The 22,099-nt window shown below is 43.4% G+C and overlaps 1 protein-coding gene across 5 annotated transcripts in view; it reads left to right on the forward strand.

The window, feature by feature from the left end:
• LOC139558492 (trafficking protein particle complex subunit 9-like) overlaps positions 1-22,099 on the forward strand; it is a 296,688-nt gene that overhangs the window by 61,722 nt on the left and 212,867 nt on the right. For all 5 annotated transcript variants that reach the window (XM_071373648.1, XM_071373653.1, XM_071373652.1 and 2 more), the window contains one exon: positions 16,233-16,318. In XM_071373648.1, the coding sequence (XP_071229749.1) occupies positions 16,233-16,318 (86 nt within the window). The remainder of the gene's footprint in view (positions 1-16,232; positions 16,319-22,099) is intronic.

The raw sequence follows: 22,099 nt of genomic DNA on the forward strand, positions 1-22,099 counted from the left end.
ACATTTGACTTCGGATTCTAGTAGGGTGAGACCGGGTGCTGCAGACTGTTCTAGTGCCCGCGCCAATTCGTTGATATATATGTTGAAGAGGGTGGGGCTTAAGCTGCATCCCTGTCTCACCCCACGACCCTGTGTGAAGAAATGTGTGTGTTTTTTGCCAATTTTAACCGCACACTTGTTGTTTGTGTACATGGATTTTATAATGTCGTATGTTTTACCCCCAACACCACTTTCCATCAATTTGTATAGCAGACCCTCATGCCAAATTGAGTCGAAGGCTTTTTTGAAATCAACAAAGCATGAGAAGACTTTGCCTTTGTTTTGGTTTGTTTGGTTGTCAATTAAGGTGTGTAGGGTGAATACATGGTCTGTTGTACGGTAATTTGGTAAAAAGCCAATTTGACATTTGCTCAGTACATTGTTTTCATTGAGGAAATGTACGAGTCTGCTGTTAATGATAATGCACAGGATTTTCCCAAGGTTACTGTTGACGCATATTCCACGGTAGTTATTGGGGTCAAATTTGTCTCCACTTTTGTGGATTGGGGTGATCAGTCCTTGGTTCCAAATATTGGGGAAGATGCCAGAGCTAAGGACGATGTTAAAGAGTTTTAGTATAGCCAATTGGAATTTGTTGTCTGTATATTTGATCATTTCATTAAGGATACCATCAACACCACAGGCCTTTTTGGGTTGGAGGGTTTTTATTTTGTCCTGTAACTCATTCAAGGTAATTGGAGAATCCAGTGGGTTCTGGTAGTCTTTAATAGTTGATTCTAGGATTTGTATTTGATCATGTATATGTTTTTGCTCTTTATTCTTTGTTATAGAGCCAAAAAGATTGGAGAAGTGGTTTACCCATACATCTCCATTTTGGATAGATAATTCTTCGTGTTGTTGTTTGTTTAGTGTTTTCCAATTTTCCCAGAATTGGTTAGAGTCTATGGAGTCTTCAATTACATTGAGCTGATTTCTGACGTGCTGTTCCTTCTTTTTCCGTAGTGTATTTCTGTATTGTTTTAGTGATTCACCATAGTGAAGGCGTAGACTCAGGTTTTCCATGTTTTTGGTTGGACAGGTTTCTCAATTTATTTCTTAGATTTTTGCATTCTTTATCAAACCATTTGTCATTGTTGTTCATTTTCTTCGGTTTTCTATTTGAGATTTTTAGATTTGATAGGGAAGCTGAGAGGTCAAATATACTGTTAAGATTTTCTACTGCCAAGTTTACACCTTCACTATTGCAGTGGAACATTTTACCCAGGAAGTTGTCTAAAAGGGATTGAATTTGCTGTTGCCTAATTGTTTTTTGGTAGGTTTCCAAACTGCATTCCTTCCATCTATAGCATTTCTTAATGTTACTCAGTTCCTTTGGCTTTGATGCCTCATGATTGAGTATTGCTCTGTTCAAGTAGACTGTGATTTTGCTGTGGTCTGATAGGGGTGTCAGTGGGCTGACTGTGAACGCTCTCTTTCTCTCTATCTCTCAATTCAATTCGCTTTATCGGCATGACGTAACAATGTACTTATTGCCAAAGCTTATTTTGGATATTTACAATATAAAAATGAGAATCAAAATTGTCAATGGGACAACAGTAATAACAATAACCAAGGGTCAAAATAACCATACATTAAACAATAACAATAAGCATACAGTAGAGGACATGTGCAGGTTGATTGGTCTGTCAGACACTGTCCCTCAACTTATGGCAGGCAGCAATGTAGTGCGCTGCCAACCCACAGCTCTCTGCGTCCTCCCCCAACAGTACGGGTAGCCTACTCTCATCAGAGAGGTCTTTGAAACCTTGAATAAGGGTTTCAAATTTGGGGAAATGACACTCTCTAATTGTTTTATATTTTTGACATTTTGTCAGGAAATGCAGCCCCGTCTCAGGTTCTGCTGCTGTGCAGTGGTTGCACAGCCTTTCCTCTACAGGGAGCCAGGTTTTCCTGTGTCTACCCTTCTCAATGGCAAGGCTGTACTCACTGAGCCTGTACTTTGTCAAGGTTTTTCTAAGGTTTTGATCAGTAACCATGGTCAAATATTTAGCCACGGTGTGCTGTCGATTTAGGGCCAGATAGCACTGCATTTTGCTTTGTGTTTGTGCTTGTGTTTCCCAATAAGCAATATAGTTCTGTTTTGACTGTGTTGTAATTTGGTTTATCCTGATTGTTTTATTCTGATTGTCTCTCTCTCTCTCTCTCTCTCTCTCTCTCTGTCTCTCTCTCTCTGTCTCTCTCTCTCTGTCTCTCTCTCTCTGTCTCTCTCTGTCTCTCTCTCTCTGTCTCTCTCTGTCTCTCTCTCTGTCTCTCTCTCTGTCTCTCTCTCTCTCTCTCTCTCTCTCTCTCTCTCTCTCTCTCTCTCTCTCTCTCTCTCTCTCTCTCTCTCTCTCTCTCTCTCTCTCTCTCTCTCTCTCTCTCTCGCTCTCTCTCTCTCTGTCTCTCTCTCTCTCTCTCTCTCTGTCTCTCTCTGTCTCTCTCTCTGTCTCTCTCTCTGTCTCTCTCTCTGTCTCTCTCTCTGTCAATTCAATTCAATTCAATTCAAGGGGCTTTATTGGCATGGGAAACATGTGTTAACATTGCCAAAGCAAGTGAGGTAGGTAATATACAAAAGCCAAATAAACAATAAAAATGAACAGTAAACATTACACATACAGAAGTTTCAAAACAATAAAGACATTACAAATGTCATATTATATATATGCAGTGTTGTAACAATGTACAAATGGTTAAAGCACACAAGTTAAAATAAATAAACATAAATATGGGTTGTATTTACAGTGGTGTTTGTTCTTCACTGGTTGCCCTTTTCTTGTGGCAACAGGTCACAAATCTTGCTGCTGTGATGGCACACTGTGGAATTTCACCCAGTAGATAAGGGAGTTTATCAAAATTGGATTTGTTTTCGAATTCTTTGTGGATCTGTGTAATCTGAGGGAAATATGTCTCTCTAATATGGTCATACATTGGGCAGGAGGTTAGGAAGTGCAGCTCAGTTTCCACCTCATTTTGTGGGCAGTGTGCACATAGCCTGTCTTCTCTTGAGAGCCATGTCTGCCTACGGCGGCCTTTCTCAATAGCAAGGCTATGCTCACTGAGTCTGTACATAGTCAAAGCTTTCCTTAAGTTTGGGTCAGTCACAGTGGTCAGGTATTCTGCCACTGTGTACTCTCTGTTTAGGGCCAAATAGCATTCTAGTTTGCTCTGTTTTTTTGTTAATTCTTTCCAATGTGTCAAGTAATTATCTTTTTGTTTTCTCATGATTTGGTTGGGTCTAATTGTGCTGTTGTCCTGGGGCTCTGTGGGGTGTGTTTGTGTTTGTGAACAGAGCCCTAGGACCAGCTTGCTTAGGGGACTCTTCTCCAGGTTCATCTCTCTGTAGGTGATGGCTTTGTTATGGAAGGTTTGGGAATCGCTTCCTTTTAGGTGGTTGTAGAATTTAACGGCTCTTTTCTGGATTTTGATAATTAGTGGGTATCGGCCTAATTCTGCTCTGCATGCATTATTTGGTGTTCTACGTTGTACACGGAGGATATTTTTGCAGAATTCTGCATGCAGAGTCTCAATTTGGTGTTTGTCCCATTTTGTGAAATCTTGGTTGGTGAGCGGACCCCAGACCTCACAACCATAAAGGGCAATGGGCTCTATGACTGATTCAAGTATTTTTAGCCAGATCCTAATTGGTATGTTGAAATTTATGTTCCTTTTGATGGCATAGAAGGCCCTTCTTGCCTTGTCTCTCAGATCGTTCACAGCTTTGTGGAAGTTACCTGTGGTGCTGATGTTTAGGCCGAGGTATGTATAGTTTTTTGTGTGCTCTAGGGCAACGGTGTCTAGATGGAATTTGTGGTCCTGGTGACTGGACCTTTTTTGGAACACCATTATTTTGGTCTTACTGAGATTTACTGTCAGGGCCCAGGTCTGACAGAATCTGTGCAGAAGATCTAGGTGCTGCTGTAGGCCCTCCTTGGTTGGTGACAGAAGCACCAGATCATCAGCAAACAGTAGACATTTGACTTCGGATTCTAGTAGGGTGAGACCGGGTGCTGCAGACTGTTCTAGTGCCCGCGCCAATTCGTTGATATATATGTTGAAGAGGGTGGGGCTTAAGCTGCATCCCTGTCTCACCCCACGACCCTGTGTGAAGAAATGTGTGTGTTTTTTGCCAATTTTAACCGCACACTTGTTGTTTGTGTACATGGATTTTATAATGTCGTATGTTTTACCCCCAACACCACTTTCCATCAATTTGTATAGCAGACCCTCATGCCAAATTGAGTCGAAGGCTTTTTTGAAATCAACAAAGCATGAGAAGACTTTGCCTTTGTTTTGGTTTGTTTGGTTGTCAATTAGGGTGTGTAGGGTGAATACATGGTCTGTTGTACGGTAATTTGGTAAAAAGCCAATTTGACATTTGCTCAGTACATTGTTTTCATTGAGGAAATGTACGAGTCTGCTGTTAATGATAATGCAGAGTATTTTCCCAAGGTTACTGTTGACGCATATTCCACGGTAGTTATTGGGGTCAAATTTGTCTCCACTTTTGTGGATTGGGGTGATCAGTCCTTGGTTCCAAATATTGGGGAAGATGCCAGAGCTAAGGACGATGTTAAAGAGTTTTAGTATAGCCAATTGGAATTTGTTGTCTGTATATTTGATCATTTCATTAAGGATACCATCAACACCACAGGCCTTTTTGGGTTTGAGGGTTTTTATTTTGTCCTGTAACTCATTCAAGGTAATTGGAGAATCCAATGGGTTCTGGTAGTCTTTAATAGTTGATTCTAGGATTTGTATTTGATCATGTATATGTTTTTGTTCTTTATTCTTTGTTATAGAGCCAAAAAGATTGGAGAAGTGGTTTACCCATACATCTCCATTTTGGATAGATAATTCTTCGTGTTGTTGTTTGTTTAGTGTTTTCCAATTTTCCCAGAATTGGTTAGAGTCTATGGAGTCTTCAATTACATTGAGCTGATTTCTGACGTGCTGTTCCTTCTTTTTCCGTAGTGTATTTCTGTATTGTTTTAGTGATTCGCCATAGTGAAGGCGTAGACTCAGGTTTTCCGGGTCTCTATGTTTTTGGTTGGACAGGTTCCTCAATTTATTTCTTAGATTTTTGCATTCTTTATCAAACCATTTGTCATTGTTGTTCATTTTCTTCGGTTTTCTATTTGAGATTTTTAGATTTGATAGGGAAGCTGAGAGGTCAAATATACTGTTAAGATTTTCTACTGCCAAGTTTACACCTTCACTATTGCAGTGGAACATTTTACCCAGGAAGTTGTCTAAAAGGGATTGAATTTGCTGTTGCCTAATTGTTTTTTGGTAGGTTTCCAAACTGCATTCCTTCCATCTATAGCATTTCTTAATGTTACTCTGTCTCGCTTTCTAACAAGCTAATTAATAGTAAAGTAGCCCCATTTTAGGCTAAGCTGCTAAGCTGTATAAAAGATATGAAGTGGCTGCATGACCTGTGTTCACTCTGCCCACCAGGACGCCTTTTCACGTTTCACAGAGAGAGAAAAACACTGGAGACAGATAAATATCTGTCATATCTGTTGAGATTTTTAGATTTGATAGGGAAGCTGAGAGGTCAAATATACTGTTAAGATTTTCTACTGCCAAGTTTACACCTTCACTATTGCAGTGGAACATTTTACCCAGGAAGTTGTCTAAAAAAAAACCTAAATTTTTAACAGTATATTTGACCTAAAAAACCTAAAACCTAAAAAACCTAAACCTAAATTCTTCCCTAACAAACCCATGTTGTGTCAGCAGACTATAATATAATAATAATCACAGGGGGGTGAGAGCAGGGCGCTTTTGATCGGTTCACTGTTCCTACACTGTTTATCTATCTAACATTAACATTATAATATAATAATGAACACAGGTCTCTCTCTCTCTCTCTTTTTAGACAATCTTTTTTCTCTCTCTCTCTCTCTCTCTCTCTCTCTCTCTCTCTCTCTCTCTCTCTGTCTCTCTGTCTCTCTGTCTCTCTCTCTGTCTCTCTCTCTGTCTCTCTGTCTCTCTCTCTGGGAGAGAAAAAATAAAGTTGTCTAAAAGGGATTGAATTTGCTGTTGCCTAATTGTTTTTTGGTAGGTTTCCAAACTGCATTCCTTCCATCTATAGCATTTCTTAATGTTACTCTGTCTCGCTTTCTAACAAGCTAATTAATAGTAAAGTAGCCCCATTTTAGGCTAAGCTGCTAAGCTGTATAAAAGATATGAAGTGGCTGCATGACCTGTGTTCACTCTGCCCACCAGGACGCCTTTTCACGTTTCACAGAGAGTAACATTAAGAAATGCTATAGATGGAAGGAATGCAGTTTGGAAACCTACCAAAAAACAATTAGGCAACAGCAAATTCAATCCCTTTTAGACAACTTTATTTTTTCTCTCCCAGAGAGAGAGACAGAGAGAGAGACAGAGAGAGAGACAGAGAGACAGAGAGACAGAGAGAGAGAGAGAGAGAGAGAGAGAGAGAGAGAGAGAGAGAGAGAGAGAGAGAGAAAAAAGATTGTCTAAAAAGAGAGAGAGAGAGAGACCTGTGTTCATTATTATATTATAATGTTAATGTTAGATAGATAAACAGTGTAGGAACAGTGAACCGATCAAAAGCGCCCTGCTCTCACCCCCCTGTGATTATTATTATATTATAGTCTGCTGACACAACATGGGTTTGTTAGGGAAGAATTTAGGTTTAGGTTTTTTAGGTTTTAGGTTTTTTAGGTCAAATATAAAATTAAATTCAATCCCTTTTAGACAACTTTATTTTTTCTCTCCCAGAGAGAGAGACAGAGAGAGAGACAGAGAGAGAGACAGAGAGAGAGACAGAGAGACAGAGAGACAGAGAGACAGAGAGACAGAGAGACAGAGTGTAAACTTGGCAGTAGAAAATCTTAACAGTATATTTGACCTCTCAGCTTCCCTATCAAATCTAAAAATCTCAACAGATATGACAGATAAAAAGAAAAGGCGTCCTGGTTAAAAACACTGGAGACAGATATTTATCTGATTGCCTAACTTTAGAGACAATCTCTATTATAATGACAGTCTGGAGACTGTCTCTCTCTCTGTCTCTCTCTGTCTCTCTCTCTCTCTCTCTCTCTCTCTCTCTCTCTCTCTCTCTCTCTGTCTCTCTCTCTTTGCTGTTGCCTAATTGTTTTTTGGTAGGTTTCCAAACTGCATTCCTTCCATCTATAGCATTTCTTAATGTTACTCTGTCTCGCTTTCTAACAAGCTAATTTTAACAATCAGATAAATATCTGTCTCCAGTGTTTTTATTTTTATCTGTCTCTCTCTCTGTCTCTCTCTCTGTCTCTCTCTCTGTCTCTCTCTCTGTCTCTCTCTGTCTCTCTCTCTCTCTCTCTCTCTCTCTCTCTCTCTCTCTCTCTCTCTCTCTGTCTCTCTCTCTGTCTTAGTTTTTTATCTGTCTCTCTCTCTGTGAAACGTGAAAAGGCGTCCTGGTTAGCTTGTTAGAAAGCGAGACAGAGTAACATTAAGAAATGCTATAGATGGAAGGAATGCAGTTTGGAAACCTACCAAAAAACAATTAGGCAACAGCAAATTCAATCCCTTTTAGACAACTTCCTGGGTAAAATGTTCCACTGCAATAGTGAAGGTGTAAACTTGGCAGTAGAAAATCTTAACAGTATATTTGACCTCTCAGCTTCCCTATCAAATCTAAAAATCTCAACAGATATGACAGATATTTATCTGTCTCCAGTGTTTTTATTTTTATCTGTCTCTCTCTCTGTCTCTCTCTCTGTCTCTCTCTCTGTCTCTCTCTCTGTCTCTCTCTCTCTCTCTCTCTCTCTCTCTCTCTCTCTCTCTCTCTCTCTCTCTGTCTCTCTGTCTCTCTGTCTCTCTCTCTGTCTCTCTCTCTGTCTCTCTCTCTGTCTCTCTCTCTGTCTCTCTCTCTGTCTCTCTCTCTGTCTCTCTCTCTGTCTCTGTCTCTCTCTGTCTCTCTCTGTCTCTCTCTGTCTCTCTCTGTCTCTCTCTCTGTCTCTCTCTCTGTCTCTGTCTCTGTCTCTGTCTCTCTCTATCTCTGTCTCTCTCTCTGTCTCTGTCTCTGTCTCTGTCTCTCTCTATCTCTGTCTCTCTCTCTGTCTCTCTCTCTCTCTGTCTCTCTCTCTCTCTGTCTCTCTCTCTGTCTCTCTCTCTCTCTCTCTCTCTGTGAGTCTGAAGGCATGTTCCTCCACGCTGGGATGGGTATTATTTCTGTGGCAACAGTTTCTAATAAGGAACAGTGAACCGATCAAAAGCGCCCTGCTCTCACCCCCCTGTGATTATTATTATATTATAGTCTGCTGACACAACATGGGTTTTGTTTCCTTTCTATCAAGTCAATTCCTATTTCAGTTGTGCTTAGTTGCAGAAAAGGCAACGATGGTAACTTTAGTGTGATGCAGCTGTCGCGATTAGCTTTGGTCTCATCAGTCTCCCTGGACATCATGACTTTCTCTAAACTGTCATTCATTTCAGAGCCCAGAACCAAATCAAGTGGAGCTGGCAGACGGACATGAACATTCACGTTAAACACTCTGTCACCAGAGATTAAACTGACGTAAATATGTTAGAACTGCCAGAGGCAAGGAACTTTTTAGGGGAAAACCCCAGTGTTTTTATTTAACATGGCCTGTCTACAGGGATATTACATTGGAGCAAAACAACACATGCATATAATGTTAAAAGTAGGTTTAGAAAACGTGAAAAGGCGTCCTGGTGGGCAGAGTGAACACAGGTCATGCAGCCACTTCATATCTTTTATACAGCTTAGCAGCTTAGCCTAAAATGGGGCTACTTTACTATTAATTAGCTTGTTAGAAAGCGAGACAGAAATCGACTTTTGGAATGTGCTGGTTGGTACTTGGTGCTCAGTGGAATGTGGTGCCTGGTGCTCAGTGGAATGTGGTGCCTGGTGCTCAGTGGAATGTGGTGCCTGGTGCTCAGTGGAATGTGGTGCTTGGTGCTCAGTGGAATGTGGTGCCTGGTGCTCAGTGGAATGTGGTGCCTGGTGCTCAGTGGAATGTGGTGCCTGGTGCTCAGTGGAATGTGGTGCTCAGTGGAATGTGGTGCCTGGTGCTCAGTGGAATGTGGTGATTGGTGCTCAGTGGAATGTGGTGCCTGGTGCTCAGTGGAATGTGGTGCCTGGTGCTCAGTGGAATGTGGTGCCTGGTGCTCAGTGGAATGTGGTGATTGGTGCTCAGTGGAATTTGGTGCCTGGTGCTCAGTGGAATGTGGTGCCTGGTGCTCAGTGGAATTTGGTGCCTGGTGCTCAGTGGAATGTGGTGCCTGGTGCTCAGTGGAATGTGGTGCCTGGTGCTCAGTGGAATGTGGTGATTGGTGCTCAGTGGAATGTGGTGCCTGGTGCTCAGTGGAATGTGGTGCTTGGTGCTCAGTGGAATGTGGTGCCTGGTGCTCAGTGGAATGTGGTGCTTGGTGCTCAGTGGAATGTGGTGCCTGGTGCTCAGTGGAATGTGGTGCCTGGTGCTCAGTGGAATGTGGTGCCTGGTGCTCAGTGGAATGTGGTGCTTGGTGCTCAGTGGAATGTGGTGCTTGGTGCTCAGTGGAATGTGGTGATTGGTGCTCAGTGGAATGTGGTGCCTGGTGCTCAGTGGAATGTGGTGCCTGGTGCTCAGTGGAATGTGGTGCCTGGTGCTCAGTGGAATGTGGTGATTGGTGCTCAGTGGAATGTGGTGCTTGGTGCTCAGTGGAATGTGGTGCTTGGTGCTCAGTGGAATGTGGTGCCTGGTGCTCAGTGGAATGTGGTGCCTGGTGCTCAGTGGAATGTGGTGCCTGGTGCTCAGTGGAATGTCGTTCCTGGTGCTCAGTGGAATGTGGTGCCTGGTGCTCAGTGGAATGTGGTGCCTGGTGCTCAGTGGAATGTCGTTCCTGGTGCTCAGTGGAATGTGGTGCTTGGTGCTCAGTGGAATGTGGTGCCTGGTGCTCAGTGGAATGTGGTGCCTGGTGCTCAGTGGAATGTCGTTCCTGGTGCTCAGTGGAATGTGGTGCCTGGTGCTCAGTGGAATGTGGTGCCTGGTGCTCAGTGGAATTTGGTGCCTGGTGCTCAGTGGAATTTGGTGCCTGGTGCTCAGTGGAATGTGGTGCCTGGTGCTCAGTGGAATTTGGTGCCTGGTGCTCAGTGGAATGTGGTGCCTGGTGCTCAGTGGAATGTGGTGCTTGGTGCTCAGTGGAATGTGGTGCTTGGTGCTCAGTGGAATGTGGTGCCTGGTGCTCAGTGGAATGTCGTTCCTGGTGCTCAGTGGAATGTGGTGCCTGGTGCTCAGTGGAATGTGGTGCCTGGTGCTCAGTGGAATGTGGTGCTTGGTGCTCAGTGGAATGTGGTGCCTGGTGCTCAGTGGAATGTGGTGCCTGGTGCTCAGTGGAATGTGGTGCTTGGTGCTCAGTGGAATTTGGTGCCTGGTGCTCAGTGGAATGTGGTGCTTGGTCTCTCTCGTTTTCTTTCTCTCCTCTCTCTCTCCCTCTCCCTCCTCTTTCTCTCGCTCTCTCGCTCTCTTTCTCTCTCTCTCTCCTCTTTCTCTCTCGTTGTCTCTCTCGCTCACATTTTGCTGCTGGGTAATCAGTTATAAACCGTCTGCAGTATGCTGTGTTTGTGTTTATTTCCTAGCTGTGCTCTCCCCTTTGTCATGTAAATGTTATGTTCTATTAAGCAGATTGATGCTGAGCCATAAAACAAGGGATTCCTGTAATGGAGACTGTGGTGAAAGGTGACAGAGTTGGAGCGGTGTTTGTCAGACCATGAGACATCCAGAAAATCGGTCTTCTCACAAAATCGTCTGAGCGGTTTGAGACTCTCACGAACACGATGGTGTTCTCTGTTTTGCTCTACGACCCCCACAAGCATCTTGGAACTCGTCTGAAGTCGGTACTGCCGATCTGCCAACTTCTGTATGTAGCTTGCGAACAGTTTGGGCTACACACTAATATGATCCCTCTGACCTCTTGGTTGTTATGCTCTAGGACGCCCACAGGCCTCAAGACTTGTCTGAAGGTCCCCCGGTACCATTCGGAAAAATGCATGGAAGTATATGGAAACTAACAAATGTTTCCTGATCTTTCGTGTAACTCTCAGCTATAGGATAGACACTTCAGAACAAACTTCCTTTAGAATATTTTTGGGGGCGCTATCTGATGTGAATCTGTTTTTCAATGCGTTTGTATGGGCTAATAGTAGTAAGGTCACATTTTAAATGTTTAATCAAATATATATTTTTTTTCATTCTCCAAGGGGTCTTAATAATGCCTCTACTTGTTTCAGCTGTATATATGCATACCGAGAGATAAAGGTGTGTGTGTTTGGTTTTACCATATTTGTGGGGACCAGAAGTTTTCACAAGGAACATTTTGACAACTGGGGACATTTCGACTGTCCCCACAAGGGTAGTAAAACAAACGTGTATGTATGTGCTTGGTGTGTACGAAACAATAAAAGCTTACTAGCTAGATAGTAAATGTAATTGATTGAATTGTGTATTCTATTTTCTCCCAGTGCGATAGTGTAGCTACTGTAGGGGTCTATTTGTGTGAACATGCTCAGAGCTAGCGAACCTAGCCCTCTTTGTTTCTATATAAACATCAGTGTGTTGTTTCTATTGTTTTTGTTGTATTTAATTAGATTTCCAGGCTGGAGTCAGGCTGAGAATCCCATTAGAACAGGGTGAATATACAGTATTTGCACACATTGCCTGTGATGGTAGACTGGCTTGGGAGCACATGTTGTGGGAATGTTTGGTTTAATATATAGAATTTTCCTTTCAAATGTGAAAAGACGGGATGCAGCAATGTGTATACAAGATGTGTACTGCTTATTTGAATGGGATAACACAGTAATAGTGGCAGTTGATTTGTTTAAATTGTTCTCGTATATGTTGTTACTGTCAATGGTTATTTTAACATGTTGTAGCTTTGTTACATTCCTCTCCTGTATTAGTCTAGGCACTCCAATTGGCCCGCTATCTAAATTGATTCAGGAGTTTATGAATAGCAAAAATGCTTGCCAGAAAATAGCAGGTGTGATTTGCGAAGCGATGGTTAACTGGGCTGTCGAAAGTCTTAAGTGGCCCCTGGGCAAAAGACCCAGAGAGAGAGGGAGAGACAGGAAGAGAGAGAGAGAGAGGGACAGGAAGAGAGAGAGAGAGAGGGACAGGAAGAGAGAGAGAGAGAGAGGGACAGAAAGGGAGAGACAAAGAGGGCAAGGCCAAGGGGGGCGAGACCCAGAGAAAGCAGGAGAGGAGATGGGTAGTACCAACTGGCTGTTGGTAGTTGGAACATTTAGGAAGCAGTTTGAATATTACGGGGGCTTCAACTTCAAAAGCTGTTGATTTGTGTGTGGGGGTATCTGGGGGAGGAGGGAAACTAAATGAGTAGCAGAGAGAGGGAGAGATGGGTAATATGGGTAATATATCTCCTCTGTCTCATTAGGCACGCAATGAGTCTCAAACATTAACCGTTTCAACACTTGAAACAGACCACACCCAACTCTGCCAGGGCTTGTTCTCACAGCACAGCAGCACGTATAGTGAACTCCAAAACCGTCTCAAAACAACCACTCCTCATTAATGTACTGCTTATGAATGTGTTATGTATAGGTTATGAATGGATTATGAAGTCCTTAAGTAGGTGCCCTTCAAATAAAGAGTTACCTTAATTACTTATAGTTTTATGAAACTAACACAAATCTCAAATCTTCAGACGTTAATTCCTCTGTTAGTTTACGTCATTTTTCTTATGTCACTACTGGAATCCGTAGCTGCATTCTGTTGTATGAAATGGACTCAGTTGAGACGGAGAGAAACCATATAAAGCCTGCTATCCTGAGGCAACAGATACACCTGTGTGATGAGGCAGTGTGGTCGTGCTCCTCACATTCCAACACTAAAGCTCTCTCTGCTCCAGGATACTGTGTGATGAGGCAGTGTGGTCGTGCTCCTCACATTCCAACACTAAAGCTCTCTCTGCTCCAGGATACTGTGTGATGAGGCAGTGTGGTCGTGCTCCTCACATTCTAACACTAAAGCTCTCTCTGCTCCAGGATACTGTGTGATGAGGCAGTGTGGTCGTGCTCCTCACATTCCAACACTAAAGCTCTCTCTGCTCCAGGATACTGTGTGATGAGGCAGTGACACCAGCAGACCTGGGTTCAAATACTTCATCTGGACTTGATTAAGCTTGCCTGCCTCAATGATCCAATAGAACAGTTGCAAAAGTGCAAACCCCGCCAGGCAGGCTAAAGCAAACACTCAAAAGTATCAAAACAAATATTCCAAGTAGTATTTGAACCCTGGTTTGCCTACTACTACTAAAATGTTTGATTTCCAAACGGCGCCAACAGGCGTACTGTACTGGTCAAACCTTCATCTAGAGACGACTACTCAAGGTTTGTCGAAACAGTGTTTGATTTAATTTCACCAGGGAACTGAGAGAGTCATGGTGGATCGGCCTACGTCAGCGTTGATACATCAGCGTGGGTCCTCTGGCTGTGTGTCTGTATGTTGATGCTGTCTGTTTGATTAATGGATGAATGGATTGGCTGCTCGGGTGTCCATAACAGGCTGCTGGTAGTCAGATACAGTACACCCATAGCAGGCAATGATAGATACAGTATTACATCCATAGCAGGCCAGGGTGCCAGATTCACCCACTGTGATCCATCACTGTATGAACGTGGGGATAAGGAGGTGAATCGACTGTGAAAATGTATTTTGTGTGTGAGGGCTGTTAGACTCTGTCAGAATGCAGGCAACTGTTAGTGCTTGTTTGCCCCCCTGCTCATGCACTGTGCCTCCTCTCTCAGCACGACCCAGCAATAACATATATAGTTCCTTGTGTGTGTGTGCGGATGAATGGATATATGGATCCATCCTCTCTGACTACTAAACACAACCGGCTAACAGTTTACACACCGATTCATCAGTGCTTTGTAAATCAATACGATAGTAGTAGCTTTCCTTCCTTGCTTTTCAACTAAGGTGTACAAATAGACGAGCAAACTGAAAGAGACAAGTGTTCAGTCTTTCTTTCTGCCTCTTCTTCCTGAATTGAAATGGCATTGACCCCAATCCTGGCCTCATCGTACCCAGTCAGCTTGTTACAGAACTGAAGCTTTGATGGTGTGAATGAAAAGCAATAAAAGCTTATTAGAGTGAGTTATTTCCAGACATGTTTGATATTAAAGAGACAGTGCCGATTCCATTTCATGTAGTTATTCCCTCCGCGTGAGTGTCCATGCAGTGTTCCAGGGGAAACGTTTCAGGGACCGTCACACGAAGGGAATAACTTCAAGGGAGAAAAGTACTCAAATATTTATGTACAAAGCGCTGATGAATCAGTGTGGAAACTGTTAGCCAGTGGTGTGTAGGACTGTAGCAGAGCAATGAGAGGATCCATATACACACACACACACACACACACACACACACACACACACACACACACACACACACACACACAAGCCTCCCTCTGTACCTAGCATTTCGCTGCACTTGCAATAACATCTGTAAATCTGAACTTTGATTTGACACACACACACACACTGTAAATGGTGGTATGGTTTGTTCTAATACATCATTCAGTATCCTACTCTGTTTCACACCCATGTTTTATGCTCCATTGCCCAGGCGAGCCGGGCAACATCTGCAGTGCCTGTTTTGTTCTGTTCGCTCCAACAGGGTCCTCTTTGGCAATGACAAGGAGCGGCAAAGGAGCGGAATGTTCGCTAATGAGACTGGTACTCAGGCTAGCAACACTCCACCACGTTTCATATTCACCCTGGGGTTCTGAAGTGTTGAACCTTTCGGCTGTCTCTTTAATCTGGAATGGATGAATGGCCAGGAGCCTCGAGGTACGGAGGGAGGCTAGGGCGTGTCCCAACTTTTGACCAGGGTCCCATATTGAGGAAGTGCAATGTGAAGGGAATAGGAATAGGGTGCCGCTTGGAAACAACTGAGATGGTTGCAGCTCAGTTATCCTCAGCTCTTTCAGGCATATTTCACATGTCATTGGCTCTATAAGGAGGATACCTGAGAGGCACACCTGGGGTTGTGAGAGGCTCAGTTGATCATTTATATTATAGAGATACCCTTCTTCCTGCTTCTCCTTCTTCCTGCTTCGGACTAAAGTTTTAATTTCCCAAGGTGCACGCCGGTGGTTTACTTTACTCTCCGTAAACCCACCAAGTCCTGGGCTCAGAATATGGAGATGCGAGTGTGTGTGTGTGTGTGTGTGTGTGTGTGTGTGTGTGTGTGTGTGTGTGTGTGTGTGTGTGTGTGTGTGTGTGTGTGTGTGTGTGTGTGTGTGTGTGTGTTGCTCGGGGCTTAGGCTCTGCCAGGTCCTCTTGTGTGATAGTTGAATGCGTTTAGAGATTGGACTGTCAAAATGGAGATGGAAGACTGTAGTGTGTTTGGTAACATAGCCGTTTCCCACCTGTTTCATTGTAATCTCTATCTCAGAATCCCTCCTCCACTGCCAAATGACACTGTGCTACTCTGTCTCCCCTGACAAGCTAGTGCATGATCTGCTGAATCGGGACCATCTTGTATCTCATTATAGGGTCTTTCAAGGTACTTTCTAATAGCACAATCCTGTGCAATGGTAATGAGAACCACAGGAGGTATTGAGAAGGACTGGCTAGAGACTAAAATGGTTCATGTAAGGAATAGAAAGAGATTTAAAAACCAGAAGAGTGCATACAATACAATTAATCACGGAGCGCATCAGTGTGTCCCCTATATTCATTTAGCAGCGGTGGTCCGCTGTATTCATTTAGCAGCGGTGGTCCTCTGCTGCTCAATTGTTGCTACTGCTGCAAACAATATGATGTCATTTAAAAAAATATGTTTTGAAAATATTACTTTAGACTTAACACATTTTTAACGTTCAATATTATTTCCACTTTCCTGAATTCTATTTACATATTACTCAAGTACCCACAGAATTATAATGATATATTTGTAAAGTATTTTCTGACTTTAATGAACGGAAAGAGGATGACAGTGGGGAAAGATTATGTCAAAGGGCAGTAGGCTGTATTCCAACCTACTGTATGCTGACACCGTAGATATGTGCTGGAGGCTGTGGCTTAGAGCGCTAGAGAAACCTCGGCCGCACACGTACTTGAACTCATATTTGTCTGTGTGTTGCATGTACATTTGTTGCTCAGACATGTAATGCATCAGTTTCTCTGATGTATTGTTCTATGTCCTCAGAGTTCCGGTGGGTCCAGGGAGATGTGTGTGAGGTCCAGCTGATGGTCTACAACCCCATGCCCTTTGAACTCCGCGTGGAACACATGGTGAGGGAAGCATTACTTCTGGATACTACAACAACACCACAACTTAATAAAAGTCCCTGAAAAGAAGTTGTCAGGGCCCCTCGGGGGAAAATAAACTACCCTCATCACATCAGGGGCAAGCCATTGAACAGTGATAATGTCTTGCAGTTATCTTTGATGACCTCGTTAAAGTCGAGCTAAAAGCCCTGTTCGGACACTTTAATGCAGTCATGATGGTACAGGACAGGGCCAGAACAAACTGGGCCATCCTTCTCCGCTGACACTAAGTGTACTGGAACAATGTAGGAAGGAGTGAACCCATGTGGCGTTATTACGGTTTATAGTTCTCATGCTATTTATCCACACTGCCGCTAATAAGGTAATGAGAGGAAATGGCCATTCTCTCCTCTCCCCCCCCGGATGCTTGCACTCAGTCACACACTTTTATTGTCTTTCTTGATATCTCTGTGTGGTTCAAGCTCTCTCTCTCAGGATCACTCATGCATTTGATTGTTGAATCAAACCGCTTTGCTACTGGATGATGGAAGTGTTTGTTTACAGATGCACCGATGTGGCACAGACTGCATTGAGACGCACAGCAATCATCTGCCTCTGTCTGTCTACACGCACACACACACAACAGCCGTACTGTACCGTCACGAGACGCTACTCGCTGTGTGCCTGAAACTGATGCAGCCCTTAATTGGACACTAGAGCGCGAAGGGCATATGTGTGTGTGTGTGTGTGTGTGTGTGTGTGTGTTTAATGTCTGACTGTGCACAATGACAGGAGCCCCAGGGCCTGTCATGTCCAAGGTGTTGCTGTATGTACCTGGATGGACCTGGGTAATTAGCAACCTCTGGCATGTCGGAGCAGAATGAAGTGTGTGTGTGTGTGTGTGTGTGTGTGTGTGTGTGTGTGTGTGTGTGTGTGTGTGTGTGTGTGTGTGTGTGTGTGTGTGTGTGTGTGTGTGTGTGTGTGTGTGTGTGTGTGTGTGTGTCTATGTGTGTTTAAAACACGTGTTTTGAAGCGCCAGGAGAGTGGAAGGTCAAACCGCGATGAGGGATTATTTTCTTTGCTGTCGAGGGGGTCCTAAAACTGTCACTTAGCCAGCGAAGAGACACACACACACACACACACATCATTAGCCACTGACTCCCCACCTGCGGATGGATAGATGGAAGCACAGATGGAGACAGAGACCCCCGTCCTGTTTTACTTCCATGGCAGCTGGCAGCCTTAGGTGTTATGTGATACAGTACAGGTGGCATGCAGGGTGACTTGGCCTAAACACAAACTATGGTGTTCATCATGACCTGACTTGACCTGAGTTCACACAAAATGTTTTATATTCAGTACTTTAGTTGCGCTTGATTGAGCATTCCTGGCACAATGAAACCAATGGAATAGTTCCAAAAGAAAAAAAAAAAACTGTTCATCTGTCACTCCAGGCAACCTCAATCAGACTATGAAAGTCTATGAAATAAATTCAATAATATTTTAACCCAGGTCTGTTGATGGCAGTGACAGGCAGGCTGCTGCTGAGTGTTCCTCGCCTAATGCAGGAACCATGGAGGAGATAGGTGGAGGGGATGGATGAAGGGGAGAGATGGAGGGGATGGATGGAGGGGATGGATGGATGGAGGGGATGGATGGATGGATGGAGGGGATGGATGGATGGAGGGGATGGATGAAGGGGAGAGATGGAGGGGAGAGATGGAGGGGATGGATGGAGGGGATGGATGGAGGGGATGGATGAAGGGGATGGATGAAGGGGAGAAATGGATGGGATGGATGGATGGGATAGATGAACGAGAGAGGGGGAGAGATGGAGGGGATGGATGAAGGGGAAGGTTGGAGGGGAGAGATGGATGGGAGAGATGGAAGGGGTAGATAGAGAGACGGAGGGGAGAGATGGAGATGGAGTGGAGAGATGGAGGGGAGAGATGGAGGTACTCACCTAAAAAGCCCACATGCCACTGGTTGAGAGAAGTTGTCATTGTTTTTGGGCAGAATTATGTGAGGTTTTATGTGTTGTTGGAGGTGCATCTTGGTCAGTTTAGCTCAGAAAATGCCGCCCTAGTCAATTTGCCGGCATAGGTGGCAGCCTAATCCTGCCTAATGAGCGTGCTGGCCTTGCTCCCACCTCATAAACAATCTCACATTGGATAGGCATGTAAGTGGTTATTTACCTGAGGGGGAAATTAAGTTGTTTGTGAACTTGCAGACATCTCTTAGTTATTATTGATTATCAGTATAGATAAAAGTAGTATCACCTGGTGTGAGTGACATCTTACATGTTAGCCTTCTTTTGAAGTTCTGTAATTCATTTCAACTTTAGTGTTCAAGGATGGAAGACTCAAACTATTATTATGGATGTAGATCATTTGGTGTGCAAAATGAGAAACTAGAATGAATCATCCATATTTGAGAGGCTGCTGCTCAGACTAGCCCATGTATTCTGTCTGGTTGTCCCTCTCCACAGAGTGAGGTCTTTAGCCTAGACAAACACATTCTGAAGGAAAGGTTACTGTAAATTATAATGAAGTGACGTCCCTATCAGGGCTGGCTCATTAGTGTCTGACTATCTGTGAATATTGTTTACTAGATTGCTTTATTTTACCTCTGCAATTGATGAATCAATTTACTGTGTCGTCACATTCTAGTATTAATCACTGCATTGTAATAGAGAAGGAAATGAAATTATTAGTGTCACGTATGCTCCCTCTCCTGCCTCTAGGTCACCAGGCTGCTCGTTATGGTGCACATCTGTCACCAGCGTTACGCGCACCAGCGCCTCATGACACTCACCTGCACTCAATCACCTCCTTGATTATCTTCCCTATATACGTCACTCCCCTTGGTTCCTTCCCCAGGTGTTATTGTTTCTGTTTCAGTTTCATGTCTGTGCGTTATTCTTGTTTTGTATTATGTTTCATTTATTGATTAAATCACTCACTCCCTGAACTTGCTTCCTGACTCTCAGCACAGATCGTTACAATTAGAAATACATTTACAGTACCAGTCAAAAGTTTGGACATGCCTACTCATTCCAGGGTTTTTCTTTATTTTTACTAGTTTCTACGTTGTAGAATAATAGGGAAGACAAGGTGAGTGCAACCATCAGTCCTGTGTCATGCCAACAGTAAAGCATCCTGAGACCATTCATGTGTGGGGCTGCTTCTCAGCCAAGGGAGTGGGCTCACTCACAATTTTGCCTAAGAGCACAGCTATGAATAAAGAATGGTACCAACATATCCTCCGAGAGCAACTTCTCCCAACCATCCAGGAACAGTTTGGTGACGAACAATGCCTTTTCCAGCAGGATGGAGCACCTTGCCATAAGGCAAAAGTGATAACTAATTGGCTCGGGGAACAAAACATCGATATTTTGGGTCCATGGCCAGGAAACTCCCCAGACCTTAATCCCATTGAGAACTTGTGGTCAATCCTCAAGAGGCGGGTGGACAAACAAAACCCCACAAATTCTGACAAACTCCAAGCATCGATTATGCAAGAAGGGGCTGCCATCAGTCAGGATGTGGCCCAGAAGTTAATTGACATCATGCCAGGGCGGATTGCAGAGGTCTTGAAAAAGAAGGGTCAACACTGCAAATATTGACTCTTTGTATCAACCTCATGTAATTGTCAATAAAAGCCTTTGACACTTATGAAATGCTTGTAATTATACTTCAGTATTCCATAGTAACATCTGACAAAAATATCTAAAGACACTGAAGCAGCAAACTTTGTGGAAATTCATATTTGTGTCATTCTCAAAACTTTTGGCCACGACTGTACAATGTAGAAAATATGCAAAATAAAGAAAAACCCTTGAATGAGTAGGTGTGTCCAAACTGTTGACTGGTACTGTACACGATGCCGTGACGATGAGAGAAGTATTAGGTTACTGAACCATGCAGTTCTAACGATATGATCAGGCTAACTAACTACGCACACATGCACGCACGCAACGCACGCACGCACGTACACACACACACACACACAGACTGATCGTTAACAATAGCGAGTCGGGCTAATTAACCTTTTCAAGAATGGATGCAAATGAGTTATTTCCAATAGGTTAACTTTGATATTTGTTTTCCAATAAAGGGGTGTAATCTTTATTCTCTCTCTAAAGTAGCAAGAGGGATGGCTTTGTAAATAACTGTCACGCCACCACAGAGCCTCTCTATGACTGGAGACATATATATGACGATGGCCTAATGATCAGAGACTAGATGTGATGTGCATTTGACCACCTGTATAACTGATAAAGATGTTACACTAGCATATTCCTCTCTGAGGTAGTCGAACCTCCCGATCTCCCCTACTGTGTTACTGTGTGGGACTCATTTCCAATCTTCTCCTCTCCTCCTACAGCAGAGCAGACAGCCTTCAATTTACACCGTGTGTGTGTGTGTGTGTGTGTGTGTGTGTGTTTTTCTAGTTTCCTCCTCTCTCTCACGGTGAGAACAAGAACAATTTTCTCCGTGGGAGATGGCGGTGCCTGCTTGGGCTCCAGGATATCAGGGCTAGATTAGGATGATGGATTACAGGGAACACTGGTAACTACTCTCACTAACCCTACCTCCCATCACAGCACTATGGTACTGAGACCTGAGACAACCTCACTCCCACCAGCTCACTGAGAGGCTGGGTTTCAATACTCTTACGTGGTTTCCTCTCCTATCCTTTAACAGTGTTTCCCAACTCCGGTCCTCCAGTACCCCCAACCGTACATCTTTTTGCTGTAGCCCTGGACAAACACACCTCATTCAACTTGTCAAGGCTTAATGATTAGTTGACAAGTAGAATCCGGTGTGCTTGTCCGGGGCCGCGATGAAAACGATGGGGCTAGTCAAGGACCGGACTTGGGAAATACTGCTTTATGATATTGGGCTATTAGATTACCATGATTGATTTACAGGGATCTCTGGAAACTACTGTGGGGCTGGGTTTCTATACTCTAAAGTTGCTTCCTCTCCTCCTCCTCCATTCCTTCATCTGCAGTTCTGATAGGAACATTACAGGGAGCAGTGGAAAGAACTGCCACCCACTACGGCACTGGGACAATTATGGGGTTTCTCTCATCATGTCACATTAGAACAGTGGAATCTGATTCATTAGATCCACTTGATTTAGTTTCAAAGTAAATTGAACTGTAATCAAGTCAGTTGTGACACTACGTTACATTGACAGGTGTCTGTGCGCTATTTTATGATCGTTTAGCGACTTAGATGTCCTGCTGTTCCAGTTTAACCGTTGCTTCATGCTCAGTCTCTGTTTGTGTTTAATTAATAGGCCCCGATTTTGAAGTAGAATCATTTGAAACTCTTCGATAACATAGTATCAAGTCATTTGAATGAAGCTCCACTGATAGCATACCTTTTAATGAACAACTGCATTGTATCTCATTAATATATATATATGTGTGTGTGTGTGTGTGTGTGTGTGTGTGTACAGTTGAGGTCGGAAGTTTACATACACTTAGGTTGGAGTCATTAAAACTCATTTTTCAACCACTCCACAAATTTCTTGTTAGCAAACTATAGTTTTGGCAAGTCGGTTAAGACATCTACTTTGTGCATGACACAAGTCATTTTTCCAACAATTGTTTACAGACAGATTATTTCACTTATAATTCACTGTATCACAATTCCAGTGGGTCAGAAGTTTACATACACTAAGTTGACTGTGCCTTTAAACAGCTTGGAAAATTCCAGAAAATTATGTCATGGCTTTAGAAGCTTCTGATAGGCTAATTGACATAATTTGAGTCAATTGGAGGTGTACATGTGG

Source organism: Salvelinus alpinus, chromosome 29 (assembly GCF_045679555.1).
Source record: "Salvelinus alpinus chromosome 29, SLU_Salpinus.1, whole genome shotgun sequence".
NCBI classification, from domain to species: domain Eukaryota; kingdom Metazoa; phylum Chordata; class Actinopteri; order Salmoniformes; family Salmonidae; genus Salvelinus; species Salvelinus alpinus.